Source organism: Lipophrys pholis, assembly GCF_963383615.2.
Source record: "Lipophrys pholis genome assembly, chromosome: 22".
Classification (NCBI taxonomy): Eukaryota; Metazoa; Chordata; class Actinopteri; order Blenniiformes; family Blenniidae; genus Lipophrys; species Lipophrys pholis.
Genome location: NC_137644.1, coordinates 5,699,132 through 5,718,994, shown reverse-complemented (window position 1 = coordinate 5,718,994; position 19,863 = coordinate 5,699,132). Strand labels below are relative to the sequence as shown.

General features: G+C 45.8%; 1 protein-coding gene across 11 annotated transcripts in view; it reads right to left on the bottom strand.

Annotated features, from left to right (window-relative positions):
• celf2 (cugbp, Elav-like family member 2) overlaps positions 1-19,863 on the bottom strand; it is a 235,934-nt gene that overhangs the window by 85,106 nt on the left and 130,965 nt on the right. For all 11 annotated transcript variants that reach the window (XM_080491978.1, XM_080491976.1, XM_080491975.1 and 8 more), the window contains one exon: positions 2,785-2,981. In XM_080491978.1, the coding sequence (XP_080348104.1) occupies positions 2,785-2,981 (197 nt within the window). The remainder of the gene's footprint in view (positions 1-2,784; positions 2,982-19,863) is intronic.

Below are 19,863 nucleotides of genomic sequence, written 5' to 3'. Positions count from 1 at the left end.
TGACATGCTAAGTGCATTTACACGCATGTTGATTACTTTTTTTTTTCTCCCCCAACAGTATTTTCATCCTCTGGGAACTCTCTGTGGTGAGATTTATAGAAATATTGTGGACTGAAATTCAAAAAAGAAAGAAAGAAAGAAAAAAGGTCAACACTCATTTGAATTATTTGGTAGCAAAGATTTGAGAGTAAATCCATGATACTTCCCAAACTACATCACAATGAGTCCCTATGTATTCGCACAAAATGAGCTAAGCCGACACCGGAGGGTAAAAATGAAACTTTTTGAAAACGGCACCCACTAGTGGCCCAACATGAAAACTACATAATTTTCAGCATTTAAAAAAAACAACCCCAAAAAACGTATTTCTTTTAAACTGGTTAGCCATTTAATAATAATGGCTTGGATTTATATAGCGCTTTCTTTCGCACTGACTCAAAACGCGTACAGAGACCATTATTCATTCATACCAGTCCCACCAGTGATGGTAAGCCATGTTGTAGCCACAGCTACCCAGGGGCATGCTGACAGAGGCGTGGCTGCCATTTTGCACCAAATGGCTCCCCGACCACCACCAACATTCATGCACCATTCACACGAGGCAATGTGGGTACGTTAACCTGTTTGAGTAAGTCCTCTCCTCAGGTGAAGCAGGTAAACCAGCACCATCAGCAGCCTGAATGAAACTCTACTTTCTTTGGATTCATCCATTGTTGGAAACTTGAAATATTGGTCACCTGCAGCTAAAGTCAGTGGTCATGCGACACCGTGAGACATGACGCATGTTTCGGAGTGTAAAAAAGTATGTGCTGTTCTTTCATTTCATTTAAATGTCACAGTTGTCACCACAGACTACAAAATTTGTCTTGTTTTTCTCCAAAGTTTAAGCGATTTGAAATGCTTATTTCCTCTTTGTGAAAGCTGCGGGGGAGCCACATCAGAGAGGTTAAATAGACCGATGACCTTTACCCTCACGAAAGTCACGTGTGGAAACAGAATATATAGAAAAAATAAATAAAAGCTACCTCGTGTGTCACTGGATCTGTTGGTGTGTGTGACGCCTCAGCAGGTAGTTTCAAACGTTCCCTCCCAGAGCAGTGTTTACCGGCTTCATTCGCTTCAATCATCCTGCGTTTCAAGTGACACTTTGAAACTTCTCTTGAAATTTGCTTTACAGTTGAATGCAAGCTCGGCGTCTCGCTCACTTGTCATCCCCTCTTTCTCTCTCTCTCTCTCTTTCTCTCTTTACTTTCCTCCCACTCTCCGGGTCTCATCAGGAGTGTCATCAGCCCCCACTCCGGTTGATGCCTGTTAATATGGCAACGCTATTGTCTGCCCGTTGGTTGCTGCTGTCTCTATTGTTTGCGCTCACACTTGACGAATTCATCGAAGGAGAAAAAGAAAGGGAATGGGAGAAAATAGCTGCGAATCATGCAGTTTCGCACAATTGACTGTGTAAGCCTGGCAGGGCGAGTCTTTGTCTTTAAATGGTGCACAAAAAATGTGTTTGCTTGTGTAATTTTGCACATATATCACTTTGCTCCCCCACTAAATAGGTGTGACGGCCTCCTGGGCTGCCGACTGCTGCGCGCCTCAGCGTGGCAACGATAAGCGTTACTGTCTGTATGGATGTGGACTCAGTCAGCATTTTAGCCAGGCTACAGACATTGGAGTCTTTGGAGTGTGGGGAAAAGGCCAGAGTGCTTGAAACACGCACAAGGTGCAGGGATAACATGCAAAACTCCACACAACTCCACTGCCAACAGATTCAAAACCGTGGATAATCTAGCTGCGAGGCGACAGCGCTAACCGCTGAGTCACCGTGCGGTCATACCCAACGGTGAAGTGGAAATGAGTGGAATTAAAAGATTTAGGCCACATTTAATCAACGTTTTCAAGTGAAAACGGAAAACTTCGGTGCTCGGAGCCACGGAGAGCGAATGTTTTTTGAAAATGGCTCCCGACGTGGAACATTTCGAGAATGGTTGGGCTTCGTCTCCATGGGAACTGCTGAAAAAAACGGAATTTTGTGAAAACACACCGACTCTGTCTCAGTGGAACAGGAGAAAACGCAACTTTTAGAAAACGTTTCATTCCAAAAACAACCAACGCCGCCAACTAGTGGACAGGCATACTAATTACACTATTTTCAACGTTTCTGCTGTTTCCGTGTAAATGGACATCGTTTTCAAATTGTGTAAACGTGACACTTCCCTCAGACACAAACTAAAAAACGATGAACTTTTCACTTGAAATGGACATTAGTATCACACCTACATCAAATAGACCTAACAAGCACGTTTATTTTAATTAAAGCCCGTAATCAAACCCGGGACTGCTCACTGTGATACGGCAGTGCGAACCACTGACAGTCTGCTGTAAACTACAAGCTTAAAAATGAACCTGCAGTTCAGAGTTTCTCTTCCACAGGATCACATTAGTGTGTGTGTGTGTGTGTGTGTGTGTGTGTTATTCTGGGATCCTTCAGTAATGCATGGATAAACAATAAACTGTGAAATTAAGTGGCTGTTGAGTGTATTTGATGTGTGAATGTGAGGTTTTTTTTTGTCTCAATTTGCCACAGAATTGTTCACTTTGGGAAAACTATCAACATCACATTGGAAAAGTTTGACGTAATGAGCTCCTATGTCTGCGGGCCAAAGGTAGTGCGGAGGGGATAATCATGAAATAAATGCAATAAGAGGAGACGAGCAGAGAGAAGAAAACAAATGTGAATCGTGTCGGAGAAGACGGAAGTCCGTCGCGGTGTGTGTGTGTCGGTACCTTTGCTCTGTGGAGGATTCTGGCTGCGGTCTCGGAGGATGTTGATCTGGTAAACGGCGCCGTACGGCTCGAACAGCTCCTTCAGCTCCTTCTCCGACCAGGAGCGCGGGATCTGGCCCACGAACATCTTGATGGCGTCTGGATCCGGCTGGTCCGAATGCTCCAACGCCCCGTTCATCTTTCCGGCCGTGCCGTTACTGTTGGGAAGAAGGCAGAACGTTAATACCGATGGCGCTACTTGAGGTTCGCGGTCCCGGTTTCCAATCTTCCTCATCGTTTCAGCAATCTTGGACCGAACCGCTCTCCATCAAACCCAATGTGACATAATCTTGAACTCAAGCCAATCCCCTCACCTCATCTGTCAAAATTAGACTGAATCTCTCCAAGCAGCAGCATCACAAATCATAACCGCCGCACTTAGAAGTTGAGGTTATATTATTTGCGCGAGGTTAGAATTACACAACGGACTCAAAGAAGAAGAGTGCAAAGTATAGCCTTGTTGCTTCTCATTCAGGAGGAACCTCGCGCGACCTTACGGCAGCGTAAACAACCCAGGAAATCCTTCAAACGTATTTGCTTGGACCCCGCAGTGCTTCTCTTGCATTGAAACACAACTGGCGCAGCAACACTAGTTAAATAAAAACAAGGGGCCGGGACCCCCGGGGCTGAAGGTGGCTTCGAGATCAATAAAATGAGGATTTTGTAAATCCTCTAAGAGCACTTACATCCCCTCCTTCAGCTCATATCTGAACTGTTTTTCACAAACACTAAAACTGAAGGTGGAAGGCTCTCGGAGGACAGAAACAATTTGCATGGGAGAAAATGCAAACACACGACTTGAGTAGGATTCACACATGTTCCGGGTCCTTCTGCTTGGAAATAATCGTCTGGGGTGAGAAAGTAGACAGAAACGGAGTAGACAGCTCTGATGTTTTTCATTAGCGACACTTTAAACTGGAAGAAACATCTTAAAGGTACAGTATGTACGATTTTGGCAATGCCGGTTTTGAACACTGGGTGGTGGTAGTGAGTCATTGTGGGATTGCAACGAGCTTCGTTCCCTCGTTCTCTTTCATTAACGTTTTGTGTTAACATCTGGCTCAGAGGTGTCAAACAACAGTACAGTTCAGGAGCCCAATTTCATCTTGAGTGGGCCGGACTGGCAGAATAGAGCCATACGTAATAACCTATTAAACAAATTTAAAAAGTTTTTTCTTTGTTGTTGCGCAGAGTATACGTCATGATAATGTCGATAGATTCACAAAACCAAACAGTTACGATGTTCAATGACCACGATCTCAACATTTAATGACACTTTCTGGTGCAAGATAAAACTTCTCTTGTCGCTGTTGCATTCTGGGTGTTTTTACAAACTCCCCCTGACAGCGTGGCTTTGAGGCCCACGCCAGTTTGTTGTCTTTCGTGGCAGCATCACCGACATCTCAGCTCGGGTCTCAGCGATGTGTTGTGTCGCCACACTTAATAAATTCGCTTAAATTTGCTTGGCCGTTTCCTGATCCGGATTGGCGCCTCCTGCAGGCCGGTTTTTGTCCCACGGGCTTTATATTTGACAACCCCAATCGAGGCTGTTACCCTTTCCTTTTCTAGGTTTGAGGACAGAAGAGTCACCAGAGGAACTCAACCATCAGGGGGCTTGACAAAGATAACTCATATTCAAATAAGAGACCGTTTTTTTTAAACAATAAATTACATCCTTATACTCTCTTTCAAAATGGAATATTTCATCTATATTTGACTTTTTCAAGTGCATGCTTGACCTTTCCCATTGCCAACAATGATCCGAGCCATTAAAACTGCACATTTTGAGCAATATCTTTTTATAAGGACCCAAGTATCTGTGTCATACAGAAATTTTATAGCGGAGAAAGTCTGGCCCCAGATTTTCATTTATAACACAGCTGAAAAGCTTCACCATCACTAAAACTCAGCAAGAGCCACACTCATAAAATTCTCCTGGGTGCCTTAGAAGCTCCTTACAGGGCGACACAGCTTTCAATTCAGCCTTTTACTGACTGATATCCTCCAAGCTGGCAATTTTTATATGTACTGACCCGACACATCGGCAAACTGACATTTCACTGCGACGCTCAACGTGGATTTCCGACTGCGGCGCTGGAGCCGCGGATCTTATTCAGGATGTCTGTAAATCCGCGCTGAAGAACCCGGGCTGAACTCGGGTTTCACGCCACTATTTTACAGCAATAAAAAAGGTAGAGCTGCGCGGGTCCGTTTGCCTCCGCTGTGCTTGCTGACACGAGATCCGTGTGTGGAGTGTGTAGAAAAGTGCAGGGAGCGTCCACTTCGCTTTGTTTCGGCGCGTTTGCACGCATGAATACGAAGCGCTCGGTTTTGTTTTGGTGCCGAGGTTTTAGCGGCAGAACCGGGACGGTCCACCTCCAGGACTCGGGGGCTTGGTTCTACTTCCACGTCTGGGACGCGTGCGAAACAGAGGTGAAGGAGCTTCCTCGCCCCCTTTTCAATGCGGAGCGGCGACACTTATCTTCACAAAACACACACTTGTCGGTTCCGTGCGTTTGGAATGCTAACTCGAGCCTTTTCTTCGACAGTGAGGCCGTGACGGAGATGAAAACGGCACCCGGGCACGCATGCATGCACGGGGAAAAGCGTGACTATGTTTTTGAGGACAAACGTTTGCACATGGCTGCAAACACACACAAACACACACACACGCACGCGCGCGCGCACACACACACACCCCTGTCATCAAGGCCTGTGGTCTATTTAAGATGGCTGAAAACCAATTTAATGAAACCAAAGTCAATAGCTGTGCTGTTTTATTGCTCTACTTTCCCTTTTGTTACTCTCGGCAGGAGAGAGAAACGGCATTATCTTAAGAGGCGAAACACAAAACAAAGCCAAATCCCGAGCTCGGTTAGCTGACAACGCTAATACCAGCCTGTGAAGCTCGGAGAGAAGGCGAGAAAAAGAGGGAAAGGGTGGAGGGAGAAGGAGAAGGAGAGGGGAGAGCAGACCTTTGAACGCGGGCCATCCATCTCTTGCAAAAAGAGCCGAGGCGCTCGGCAGAAACGCCCAATTCTTTAAAGGACTTAAAGGACATGTCAAATAAAAACGCCACAACCGGAGAAGGAGTCAACGAGCCAGACCGGTGCTAACAGTCCTCAGGGCAATAACCGCTCCCCGCTAAGCTGTCCGATAAATCTCGCGGGCTGGGCCGCCGAGGGAGCCCCGAGTGCAGCGGTTCCGGGGAGAGACGAGGGGAGGCAGGGAGAGGAAAGTGGCCAGTAAAAGTGCCCCGATCACTGGCCGATGTTTAGAGGCATAAACAGTGTCGAGATGAGCTCCGGGTTCGTCATGCCTTCGCCCTCTGACAGACACTAAGCCGATGTGTGTGTGTGTGTGTGTGTGTGTGTGTGTGTGTGTGTGTGTGTGTGTGTGTGTGTACGCAGGAATAAGAGCTGGAGACAATCCCTCATTGTTGGCTGTTTGTGTGAGGCTTGTGGGGATTGAGCGAGTGCGCAGGGGGGGGAGACTATACAATAGCCGGTGTCAGAGGAGGAGCGCTTCCCTTGTCCAGGACACTGTCCGCCCTGTGCTGGCTAACTCTGCCCACTAAGACAATGAATAGCTTCACACCAGCGGCCATAAGGCGTACGAATGCTCACAGAGCTGTCTTGTGCAGATTGCATGCTCTGTCTTCTCCCCGAGGTGCTTGGGAGTCGGTGACTCTCCCAACTCTACAGGAATGAGCAGCTCCTCCATCGCCCCTGTGGCCAAGACTGACAAGGTGTTATTGGAGGCAGACAGAGCTTCAGTGTGTGTGTGTGTGTGTGTGTGTGTGTGTGTAGATGTTTGTGCAAGTGTGTGAAGCTCAGCAGGAGAGTGTCCTGGGGCTCGGATTAAGTCGTTGAGTGGATCCACTCCTGCCACAGCCTCTCCATCTCCCCTCCCTCTTCTTCCTCTTCATCCCTCCCTCTCCCTCTCAATTTGAGCCAATTGTTTGCCTTAATGGCTTAACTATTGCTTCCATCACTCCGGTCTCCCTGCAGCACAGGGCCGTGACTGAGGGCTGATCCACACTCAGAGTCTGTGTTTGTGTGTGTGTGTGTGTGTGTGTGTGTTTGTGCTTATCCAGATTGCAAAAAAAACACAAAAAAAGGTGTGTGTGAGTGCGTGCGAGTGCGTGTCTGTGTGGGTCTTTGAAACAGCTGCTGAGGGATGTTAGTCCCTCGCTGCACACTCATATTAGACAGCAGGCCTATTCAACCTGGCTGCTGCTGCACAACGCTGACCATAAAATGTCCTTGTGATTATTTCTTTATTCATACATCATCATCTTTTTTACAGTCACTGCATCACTTTATAGGCGAGCCTATAGAGCCAAACGAGATGTTTCAACTGTTTGAAACGACGGACAATAATTCAGACAACCGGATGGAATTACATGGCCGTCTGCTTCCGCAAGCTGATCGACAATAAGGCTGGTGTCAAATTACAACCGAGGAAATTCAACCTTATTCCCACGACAACGCTTTCAAGTGAAAACGCAAAACTTTTGTTGCATTTTGTGAATTTCCACGACAACGATGCTCGGAGCAACACAACTTTTCGAAAATGCTGCGACTCTGTCTCCGTGGAAACGGGGGGGGGGGGGAAAGCAACATTTTGAAAAGGCTGCTACTGCACATTTGGGTCCCGTAACAAAACTTCAACTTGGTCGTCTGCCCATACGAATGTCCGTGTTCTCCCATTGTTAACATTTATAGTGTATTGTTCTCTAGACGCGTGTGTGGTTTCATTACAGAAACAAACGGCACCAACTAGTGGCCGGGCATGAAAACTACATTGTCTTCAAAACGTTGCTACGTTTCACTTCGCGGTGCTGTGTGAACAGGGTGAACGTGAGAACGTTGTCTTGCGGTAACAACAAAACAGGCCCTTATTCAATGACGTTAATGTATTTACGTTATTGTCATTTTCTGAATCAATCGCGATAAATTGCAGCGCATGAATGCACAGAGCATGGAAACACCCATTTACGTTGATGACGCATTGCACGTGCTGATATCTCAATTCTCATGGATTAGCATTATAGTTACAAGCCGAATAACCTGCCGAATGCTCAAGCTAAACCCACAGCCTCACTGGAGAACTGTAAAAAAAAAAAGAACATCAAAAGAACAGCCTCCACACTTGGAGGAATGAGCTACATGGGACAACATTAAGCGCCTGCTATTCCCACTGCTCACAGCTGGAGGCCGGCAGTCATTCCAGGTGAGGATCGCATGCTTCAGACGGCGGGGAGCAAACAGGAAGCAGGGGATGAGCGAGGCAGGTAAAAGAGAGAGGGGACCGAAGCAGACGAGCCAGGTAAAGGAGTAAACACAGCTCGGAGCTCAGCGTGGGCTCTCGGAAAAACCAAGCGGCCGTACACGCACACAAACACACACACACGCGTACACGCGTCACACATGCATATACACCCATCACACATGCATAGGCTGCAGTTCAGCCCGGCTGCGCTGATCCTCCCCTCTGTTATTCCCTTCTGTTTCTGCTCTAAAACACACATTCGTTCTGACTCCCTTAACCCCTGGATCGCACACACACACACACACACACACTCACATGCACGACAAGACACACCACCGCATCGCGCACACACACACAAAGACACACACCCCAGTGAGTTTGTGGAAAGGGCCGAGCTGTCACACACTTCTTCTCATTGGCAGCATGTTTGCAGGGTGTGTAACGGTCCCACAGGGGAACTAATCTTGTTGACAAGCAGAGTGAGAAACATCAGTTCCCCCCCCCCCCCCCGAGGGAGTGCAGCCACCAAGGTCAGCGCCACACACACACGCACACACACACACATACACAGACAGAAGTGGACAGTCGCGCCTCCTCACGTGGACGGACGTTGACAGACTGCTGCATGACTTTCATGCAAAAAACAAAGAAGTAATAAAATGTTGAAGATGGTGCAACACGATCTAATATCGTAACTTTATAATTACATGGGGTTCTTTCACAAGACGTGGTCGTCCAGAGTAACTTTTAAAGTTGTTTATTTTGTGAGTGGACTGGCAATAGTTTGATAATTTTTATATGAGATGTTGTCATTTTGTGATTTATAGCACAATCAATAAGTACAATATCAAAGGCCCCGCGCTCTGGAGGTAACACGCTTCAAGTAGTGTGAGATTAACCGAGGGGGACGCAAAGTTGTTACGAAGAAAGCTTGAAAGGTTGTTTTTACCACTTGGTTTTAAAAAGAAAAAGATCCTAATTTATAAGTTATTGCTTCGCAGTAATAAGTCATGATAATGAGGTACAAAGTCTCGGCAATGGTGTAATAATTCAATATCATAAGATACAGCGTCACGATAACAAGATGCAACATCAACATTGTGAGCGATCAGATCATAGAAAAATACTAAATCATCAGAATGTGATATAAAGTCAACACGGTCAGATGTTCAAACACAATAATAAGGCAGAAAAACAACATAACTAGACTTTCCTGAGCGAGAACACAAACTACAATGACGTGTTAAGTATTTGTTGTGATTAGTATTTGTCGTGAGAAAGCCTCGTCGACACGCGACAACACTTCAAATGGAAAACGCATCAAACCTTTTTGTGTTTGCGCGCCAACATCTCGATGTCGGTTACCACGGAGATGGCAGGAACATTAAAAATGGTGCAGTTAGTATGCGATGCCACAAGTTGGCGCCGTTTGTAACACACACACAAGGGACTATTTGCTACGGCCGTGGCGCGCGTGTGCAGTAGCAACGTTTTCGAAAATCGTTTTCAGTGTCTCCAAGCGCCATTGTTGTGTGAACAGACACACAAAACGCAAAGAAAGTTTTAAGTTTTCAATTGAAAATGTCGTATAAACGGGGCCGGAGTCATCATAAGATTTTAATTCTACCAATGTGATACAACGTCAATATAACCGATTAATAATTCATAGTGGGAAACTGAATCAGAGTAAAGAGACACAAATTAAATGACATAACTCGTGATGATTTGACATCAACTCAACATGATGTGAGAGGTTAATTAATCACTAAATCATTATAGAGATCAATCATACATAGTTCAAAGGTCATTGTAGGAAATTAAGTCACAGTAATGAGATATTAAGCCATAATAATAAGATGTAACATCAGCAATTCCCCAGTGATGTGATTCCACGTCACGCTAAAGCACCAAATCATAAAAATGTGATGTGAGGTGAACATGAGGGAGTAAATCAACACTGGATAGAGCCTAAGTCATTATGATGTGATATAAATGCAAATTAACAACAGACTAAGTCATTACAGTGAGGTGGAAATTCAACATAATGAACTACTTAGTCATTATATTATGATAAAAGCTCCAGTATAACAAAGTAATAGAGCGAGGCAGTGAGTTAATCATCCTAATGAGACATATAGTCAACTTTATATCAGAGTAATGAGGCAAATGTTCAAGATCAAGAGATACTAAGTCATAATGACGCCACAAAAATCTGCAATTACGAAGTAGTAAGTGAGAATAAAGAGGTAAAAACGGGAACATTATGAGCTACTAAGTCATAATAATGAAGTACTTGTGAGGAACCATGATTATGTGATACCATAGCATAGCGATGAGAAAAGCTAAAGTGCTTTTCCTCCATCATGAGGATTAAAGACAGACTGGTGAACAGTTTGTATCTGAAATGGACCAATAAGTGACGCTTGTGCACAAACGAAGACACTAAAACCACGGAACGAGTTTCCCTTATTAACATCATGCAACACGGGTCCTGGAAACACACACACACACACACACACACACACACATGCACACACACACTCCATCCCCCCCGCCACTCCCGACAACAATCCCAACCTGTAACTGATTCTGTCACCGTCGGTGCGAAGCGGATTAGTGACTCAAACTAAACGAGTGGCATTCAGTAGCGACTGATTTATTTGGAAACACATTCACTTGTTTTTTTTCCCTTTCTCCTTCCTGTAACTGACTTACAGCGAGTGTAACTGGCTCCCGGGGGCCTCGGCACGAGCCAAACGAGGGAGTGTGATATTGCCTGTGATTCACTTGAACTTTACAATAAGCAATATTCCACCCACCTTGGGTTGGAGCTCTGGGATAACAGCCACCGGTACGCGCCGCACACAACACGCTTCATGTTCATTATCAATATTTCTCTGCGGCAGAGTGCAGGGAGGGCCCGCTTTGATGGAGCGGGGGAACCAGCCCCGAAAGAAGTGGCTCTATGATTGGCTTTATGCATGTGTGTGTGGTTGCCATGGAGACGTGGCAGGCACATGCGACGCGGGGAAACGATCAGATAAATGTCACAGTGGCTAATGAAGCTGCACCGGTGCCCCGGCGCTCAGCGAGCTCTGCACTAACGAGCTGCCGCGCGCCGCCGCCGCGCGCTAATGAGAGGAGACGCGCACGCGCACACACATATATCTGAGGGAAAAACACTCATGCATGTCACGTGGTCGCCAGTGAAATGCGTTTCACTTGTCTCGGTTTTTTTTTTTTTTTTTTTTTTCTTCCTCTGCAAAAAAAACCACAGAAGGATCCTACGAATCAGCAATACTAGACACCGCGGAAACCAAAACAAATCGTAAAATCTGACAAAAGAATTGCAATTGGCTTCAGGTTTTTGCGGATTTTTAAATGTTCATCATCAACGCCTGCAAACACAATCGGACAAATGCACATGTACACACACCTCTACCTTAACAACTAGATTACAGGAGTTTTTAAATCAGTGCTGAAGAATAATATGAAATAATTAAATTTCTAAGTCTTCATACTGGTAAAAATGCAACATTTGTGAAGATTTCTATAACATTGTGTTTTGGGGTCTGCTAACATGCCAACGGTGATCAGAGACTGAAAACACAACTTTTCGGACAGAGGTACACCACGGCTGTAGTCACTAGTCTGTGTGCAAATGCTCAGTAGAGGGACAATCAGAACAGTCGTGTCATGACTCCCAGCCCATATTCTCCTGGGACTTGGTCGTTTTATTTTGACAGTCGCCATTATAACAACCCAAGTTGGTCGTCCGTCCACTAAAATGTCTCCCATTGGTAATGTTTAGAGCGGATCGTTCTCAAAAACAAACTGCTGAAAGCTGCTTCTGCACCTCCTCAATCCATTTTTAACAAGGGATTGACTGTACAGGAGTAAAGTAGTACTTAATGTTACCACTAGTAACTTACATAACAGTGCTTGTTCGTATGATCACATGGGATCATACATTATTGATAATGAGTCTTCCTCCCTCTCAAATCAAATCAAATGGATCGTCCTATTTCTTTTTGTCGAGCGCAAGAAAGGGAGTTAACGCTGCAGCGTGCAGGACCTGAAACTTCTCTACATTTCTACATATTTTAGTATCTGACACCTTCCGGGAGCTGCGCGAACACAAACCAAGCAACAGGTCCATTATTGATGCATCAACGATGCATTTATCTGTAGAAGATCAACCTCCTTCTGAAAAACATTTGGGAAAAGGCCTTCAATCATTCATCTTTAGTCCCCATTTCCCATATTCAAGCATTAAAATTCACACCTAAGACTCAATATTTTTCGAACAACAGTGCATTAGCATAAAAAAAAAAAAACCACTTAATATTCTCGTTATTATTTGTCACTTCCACAAGAAAAAGGAGGGAAATATTACGGGAGGCGTCATGTTAGCAGGCGAAACATGAACTGACGTCAACTCCCAAAGGCCACAAATGACTGGAGCGGGCCTTCCAAAGCTAGCGGAAACACTGTTGATCCTAAAATCATTTCTTCAGTACTTCAGTCATGGTGTGATTAATTCCCCTCGCCTGTGTTTTCACCGGGAGCGTCGTCCAAACGGGCCTCGTCACAAGAGCTTGTTGCTGTAAACACCACGGTGCGTTTCTGGAGGAAATGCAGGTCAGAATCAAAACAGCTGCACTCCCTTTCAACACAACCTTTTCAGTGCAACAACAACAAAACAAAAAAACAACAACAACCCAGAAACCGACTGCGTGAACCTAAAAAAACAAAAAAAACAACTGTCAATGTATCACAGCTGAGAACCTGAAAGGAAAAGACTCCATCACATCGCTATTCAACATGAAGGGTTTTTCTTAACTTCTTCTAAAAGGTTTTGATGCTTCACAATGAAACCATGTTTTATTGTTGGGCGAGGTCGTTTCGGGGCAAGTACGAATCCGACCGGACCGCGCGTCTGTAAAGGGTGCAAGGCCTTTCACAAAAAGAGGGTCCGAATCGCCGAAAAGTTTAGTTTCATCAATGGGTAATAAAGTGAAGTCATAACGAGAAAATAAAGCCAGACTCTGCAAATTCAAATGCTGAGACTTCGATCTGAAATCGGATTACAAATGATCGGATATTTAAATGTTAAGATTGGTCCATCAGAGTATCAAAGGAAAACAATAAATAAGATCAACATCTAAGCAGGATATTAAAAGTGAGTCTCGTTTCAAGTGTAAACATGTCGTTTTTGTGTTTCGGTTCCAGAAAAGTTTGGCGTTTTGAAAAGGATTTCCTTTTCGATGGAAACGACAGAAACACCGAAAATAATGTAATTAGCATGTTTGGCCACTGGTGGGCGCTGTTGTTTGGTTTTTGGAATGAAACCACACAGACACGCAGCAGAGAAGAATCTGAACATTAACAATGGGAGAACGGGAACATTCCAGTGGGCGGAAGACCAAGATGGATTGTCTCCATGTAAGATGGAGTCAGAGCGTTTTCAAAAAGTTGCGTCTGCAGCGGCTCCGAGCACCGTTGTCGTGTAAACGGAGGTTTTTGGTTTTTAACTGAAAACGTGAGCCTTCATATATGCGTCTAGATTTGATAACTGTGGTGGATTAACAAAACAACAAAATCAGGCTTTACATTGGATTATTTAATATGATTTGGAGTTTTTAAAAGATCCTCCTTTTTTAAAACATGACAAAATAGGACGATTTTCCAGTAATATGACTTTACAGATCACATTCTGTGACTGAAAGAATTATGAAAGAATAAATCGACTATACAAGTGATATAAAGTCAACAATTATAATAATTTATTTCACATTTAAAGGGGAAATGATATATACTTATTAAATATGTTAAATGCAAGAACGAACATATACGTGGACTTTGGTTGACATGTTTGAAATCCTGCTGCCTTTTATGTATATAGGTGTTATAATATAAAAGATGAATAGGAAGCATGGTGCATGCACAGGTTAGAGTTCAGTCACATGTTCTGAGATGAGTAGTAGAAGGTTACACTATCCATCGTGCAACACAAGAAGGTCTAAGATCCTCCAGGAACAGAGCGAACCACTGCACGCCTGTGTCACGTCGCATTGCATCTGTGAGACGTGGCGGCGGCTTCGTCCTACATGCAACTCTGATATATTTCGATATACTGCTCGGAAATGCTTCAGAAACCTGCAAAGGGGTCGGAGGTTTGCCAAAGAAAACCTGCACGTCCCTTTTAAATACGAGAGACATTACAGAGTGATGGATTTTACTTTTGTTCGAAGCGCGCTGAGCCTGGAAAGTAATTTCCCGCTGCCATCAGTGTTTGAATAGACATACAAGTTTGATCTAGTCGTGAAAAATCGATAGGTTTGCATCTGTCGAGAGCCTGAATACAAATATTGGATGTTGACAACACTGAGGGGAGAAGATGCTGGAGGAAAATCGAAGTCCGGGCTTAATGGCGGCGCGCGGGAGAGGTCGCGGGGTCGCCAAAGCCAATAGCGCTTCCTCCTCGCGGGACGCTCGGCGAGCAAAGTGAATTTCATGCACATCTGGTCACCAAGTTTACAAGCTCGTCATCACACAGATGGAAGTGATCACATAATCTCCATCCAAAAATGAAAAAGACAAATTAACCCGCATGGCTGGAAAATTCCTATCAAACACCAAAACGCTGGATTCTGGCCTCCGTAGAGTTTTTACTCTTTTTTGACATTTCCTCGAATCGTCTCCTTCAAATTATGCTTTCGAGCTCACATCAGCATGACCTGTGTGTGTGTGTGTGTGTGTGTGTGTGTGTGTGTGTGTGTGTGTGTGTGTGTGATAGAAAGAAAGAAAGGAAGGAAGGGGGAGAGGAATTAGAGCATCTTAAAGCCTCAACACCAGATTGGGTAAATCCAGGCGGCAGCAGCAAAATTCCAGCCTAATCTTTCGCACACTTCCTCTCTTCTTCAACACCCCCCCCCCCTCCCCCCCACCTCCCTTTATCTTGTTGCTATGGGAACAGCAGTGTCGGAGGGCCACGGGGTGAGGGCGAGCGGGGTGTTGGGCAGGTGGGCGCCTCTTTGACTGACAGTGCGACGAACTTGCGCGCACTCTCGCCCTCCAGTCGGGTTGTGTTCCCTCTATCTCTGTCCCTTTTTTTTTGTTTTTTTGTCCGTCCCCCCCCCCTCCCCCAACCAGGTCTCTTATCTCCAGCTCGAGGTCTCCTCTCCCCCCGTCGCGTCTCACTCCGTCTCTTGTGTTTTTGCCGGCGTTCTGAGAAACAGCTTGTTTGCGGTGTGGAGCTAACGTGCTAACGTGCCTGTGCGTCCGCGAGATGAAATGGCAGCGGCGCTGATTGTCTGGCACGGCGCTGCGGTCGCACCCTGCCAAAAGTCATCATCTGACTTGCCGACGGGGATGACGGCCCATTTGACTAATGCTCCTCCACAGAACGGGCCAGCGACGCCGATCCAACCGGCAGAAGAAAGCGCGGATCGGGAGGAGGTCGGGGTGTCGTGGGACGGTATCAGATTGGTACCGGTTCAGTTCAGCTCGTCCAGATTTGGGACGCAGGTGACAGGAATAAAAGTCGCCTGGGCTCCGTGTTTTCATGCGCATATCAACAGTAATTTCCCAATTTTGTGCAGCTGCACAGCATGAAACAATAAATCCCCCCCGGAGTGTCCACGCACGTCGGCCGTGACACCGCTAAAGGGGACGACTGAGCAGAAAACCACGGGGCGCACACGCTGCCGTGCTCACAGAAAAAATATAAAAAAAAAACAAAAAAAGGGGGGGGGGGGGGGGGGTGATAAGTGCAACAGAGGGACACAAAGAAGGGACGGACGAGGGGGAGAATAAAATTGGGCAGTTGGCAGCGAGGAAACGGCAACAGCGATTTAACAACGCGTTTGTCGAGGGTTTTTTTTTTTGGCACAAGTGCGTCGCGTTGTGTAGCAAAGCTTTACCTCAATCGCGGCACAAAGGTTACAACAACCTGGATATCACCGTGATCAGCATTCAAAAAGGGTGCCATTTTCACAACGGAAAATAAGAGTTTTCACCACGTTTTCCAAAGGTACAGAGGCAAACGGAAAGCCAGACGTTGTGCAATCTGTACAGTATCGTGCTTTAAGGCTTGTGGCAAGATAAGACGCATCGTCCTGGATACATGGTGATGTAGAGTGATGCTGCGATCAGAGCTGTGAAATCAGCCCTTTTTACTTCAGTCTCCTAAAAAATAAAAAATCCCAAATCAGCTGCATTTAAAGGAAAGTCCCTGAAGATGTTGTGTTTTTAAAATCTGATGTGACGATTCATTGGTAGGCGTGGAACCGATCCTTGAGACAGATCAATGGACATCCTGACCTCTGACTGCGGCTGAGCGTTATCAGTACACCTCTGAGGTGACGGACAGGCGTTTTACTACACAATACCTGGCCAAAGTCTCCAGCAACCTTAGAGATCTGAGGTGAGAAGAGAAGGAGAACCGTCCATAGAGCCAGCGAAATGTCGGATAAAGAGTCGAGACGACAACTATTGACCAACATCGAGCTAATTCTGCTGGTGATGAAGTTTCTGGTGTCGTACGAATGATCTTACAGTCCGTCTTCGATCTGTCGTCTTCATTAATATAAAAGAATCTTCAAACAGCTGATGTTTGCTGACGGATGACGTCAGGGAATACTCTAGTATCGGGGAGCTTTTCACAGATATGAGTACGAGTACTGGCATCAGTACATCCAGAATCAGGATCTAAAAATCATTTTTCAGGTGCCTGAAATCGAGATGTTTCTTGGAATGACCAGACAAATCCACTGAGACATCAGGGGGAGGGTTGCAATTGCAACGGTGGACTCTGAATGGTAAGAGGGATTGACAAATGGTTCAACTTTCCAAACTGTTGGTTTCACCTCTTTTCCAGGGGGTCCGAGTCTTAATGAGGACGGTCAGACTCCCCCGATTCCCTCAGTGATTCGAACCGTGAGCGAGTTGCTGCAGCACAGGCAGGCAGGTAGAAACCGCCTCTGACACTTTAATCAAGCATCATTACTGCCCCCTTCACACAGACAAACACACAGGAGGAGGAGGAGGAGGAGGAGGAGGAAGAAGTAGTTGTTGTGGCGGTAGTAGCAGAGAGGATGCTGGGAGCAAAAGAGAATAGGTGAGGTTGAACACGGCGGAGACAGGCAGCCGGAGGAAACCTATTTATTGGCTGGCATGAGAGGGCAAGGTTTTCAGTGTGTGTGTGTGTGTGTGTGTGTGCGTGTGTGTGTGTGTGTGTGTGTGGCCAGACAAAAGAGAAAAATAAAGGACCCGAGCACTGAGAAGTTACTTTCCTCTGCGAGGCCACATCTGTAAGCTCTTGTTTGTGCTGTAATTTCACTCGTAGATCATTTTCACGCTGGATGCAAGCGAGTGCGTTTGACCTCAGGCTCCCTTTAAACACAAAGTACAACCCGGGCGTTCTCTCCAAATGTACAACACATTCTTCAGCATGCCGCTTTACGCACACACACACACACACACACACACTGCTCCCAGTGACGCAAACCACTCCAGCTGTATGCTTCGCAAAGTCACTCGACTCCTTTTATTTTTCCTTTTGCTCCACAGTTTTGTTCTTTCGGTGCCACCCCCCGCCTCCTTTTTAAAACGACCTTCAGTTTTTCACTTTGAAGTCCACAATTTTATTTCCCCCAAAATACCCCCCCCCCCCCCCCCCCCCCCCCCAAGTAATTAATGAGCTACTTTTGGGGGAATCGAAGGGAAGCTTGGGACGTTTGTACAAACAAAACCAAGCTGAAGGCCACTTTTGAAGTTTAACATGCTGAACGAGACTCCAGTGTGACGTTAAAAGACGAGGACGAGGACGAGGACGAGGACGAGGACGAGGACGAGTCAAACCTGGATTTGCTCCGCACCAATCCAAGGTGTGTTTCGGTTTCGGTTTGCTCTTATCAGCGTTTGAATAAACGCCACTTTCGGCGCGTTTTGTGAGTCCGTTCACACGACAACGGTGATCGGAGACACTGAAAAGACAACTTTTTGAAATCTGGCTCCCAAGGTGGAACTTTTAGACTCCATCTCCAGGGAAGCGGGGAAACACTTTTCTGAAACGCTGCTATTGCACACACACACACACACACCACGGCCGTAGTAACTAGTACATGCCCAGTAGATGGACAATCAGAACGTTTCCTCCGTCGTGTCATGACTCCCAGTCCAGATTCTCCTGGGAGTTGGTAGTTTTATCGTTGACAGTCTGCCTTTGAGCATATTTCTAACTGAGCGCCGTCTTCCTGGCACTTATATAAAACTATGAATCTGCACAGACTGTGTCTTTTGTTTCGATGTGCTTTGCCGAACTGAATGAAAACTGATAAGCGTTCAAATGACAAGCAACTGAATTCTATTATTTCACCACAATTTGTTATTGTCTTTCTTGCACATGCGGTTGAAACCGAATCGTTTGTTAGGGAATGAAATAACTTTCTGTGTTTCCAGGAGCTCTCCTTGATGAGTTTACGCTCCGGGTCTCAGACGGCTGACAGATCACCACTGAGAGCGGCGGGACGTCTCCAATCTCTGGACCTGCCTCCCGGACAGAAAGCGCCCGGAGTCAGAGAACTGCTAATGCCCACTACAGTGTAATTACGCCTGTAATGTTGCTCGGGAGGAGGGGCGGGGCCGGAGGGGGGGCGCGGGGAAGAGAACGGCTGATAGCATTAAGGGATATTAAGGTGGGTGGGGTGTTCATTTTCATTAGGTTTTATGGGTTGGAAAAACATTGTCATGCATACCAATTAGCGCTGGAACAGATGGCTCAATATGTTTCGTCACGTGCACGCGAGTGCACGAGCGCGGAGCTGTGGAGGAGCCCGACGGAAAGCGGGCAACAGCGCCGGCCCGGTCAACAGGAGGAGGCAGCGAGCTGACAGCTGTTTGGAGAGAAGAGGCTGTCCTCTCTCCTTCAGTTTTTAAAAAAAAATATTTTTTTTTTGTACATTTTAACACTTTCCTTTCTGCCCTCCATCGCAGGTCATGACCTCCAGGGCTGAAGGAAACCTTGATCAGTCTGTTCTGCCATGTCTCTGAGGAGCCAGCCATATGCTGACATATGCCGATGGAGAGGAGGAAAGGGAGACGGATTGCCTAATTATTCGTGTGTGTGTGTGTGTGTGTGTGTGTGTGTGTGTGTGTGTGTGTGTGTGTGTGTGTCCCTCTCTGAGATCCCACATGCAAACATTGTCAAGCGACTACAAAGCTTTGATCGATGTGGCTTTTGGAGGGCCAAAAAACTGAATCAAGCTGACATTTTGCACTGATATTCAGTATCTCTACATCAGGTTCGTGTGTGTGTGTGTGTGTGTGTGTGTGTGTGTGTGTGTGTGTGTGTGTGTGTGTGTGTGTGTGTGTGTGCGTGCGTGTGCGTGTCTCAAGACAGCATCTATCTACGAACTGTATTCATGTCAGTGAATACAGTGAAAAGCCTTTGAAAAACCCAGTGAAACAGTCGGCAGACACTTGGGGAATAATAATAATAATACTAATCTCCACACACTAATGATACTAATCATGATAATAAAAGGCTTTCAATGCATATTTGTGAAGGATTCAAACAAAACTACCCCATTGTATTAATTCAATGACGTCCCGTCACACAACCAGTTTGGTATTGATCAGCTTGACAATAGTCACTAAAAAAGAAAAACTTGCACAATGCCCGTCAGCTCCGAGGGACGAGTCAGTGACAGCTCAATGACAAGTCGCATTACATACATTTTTTGGCAGCTGGAGGAAAGAAAA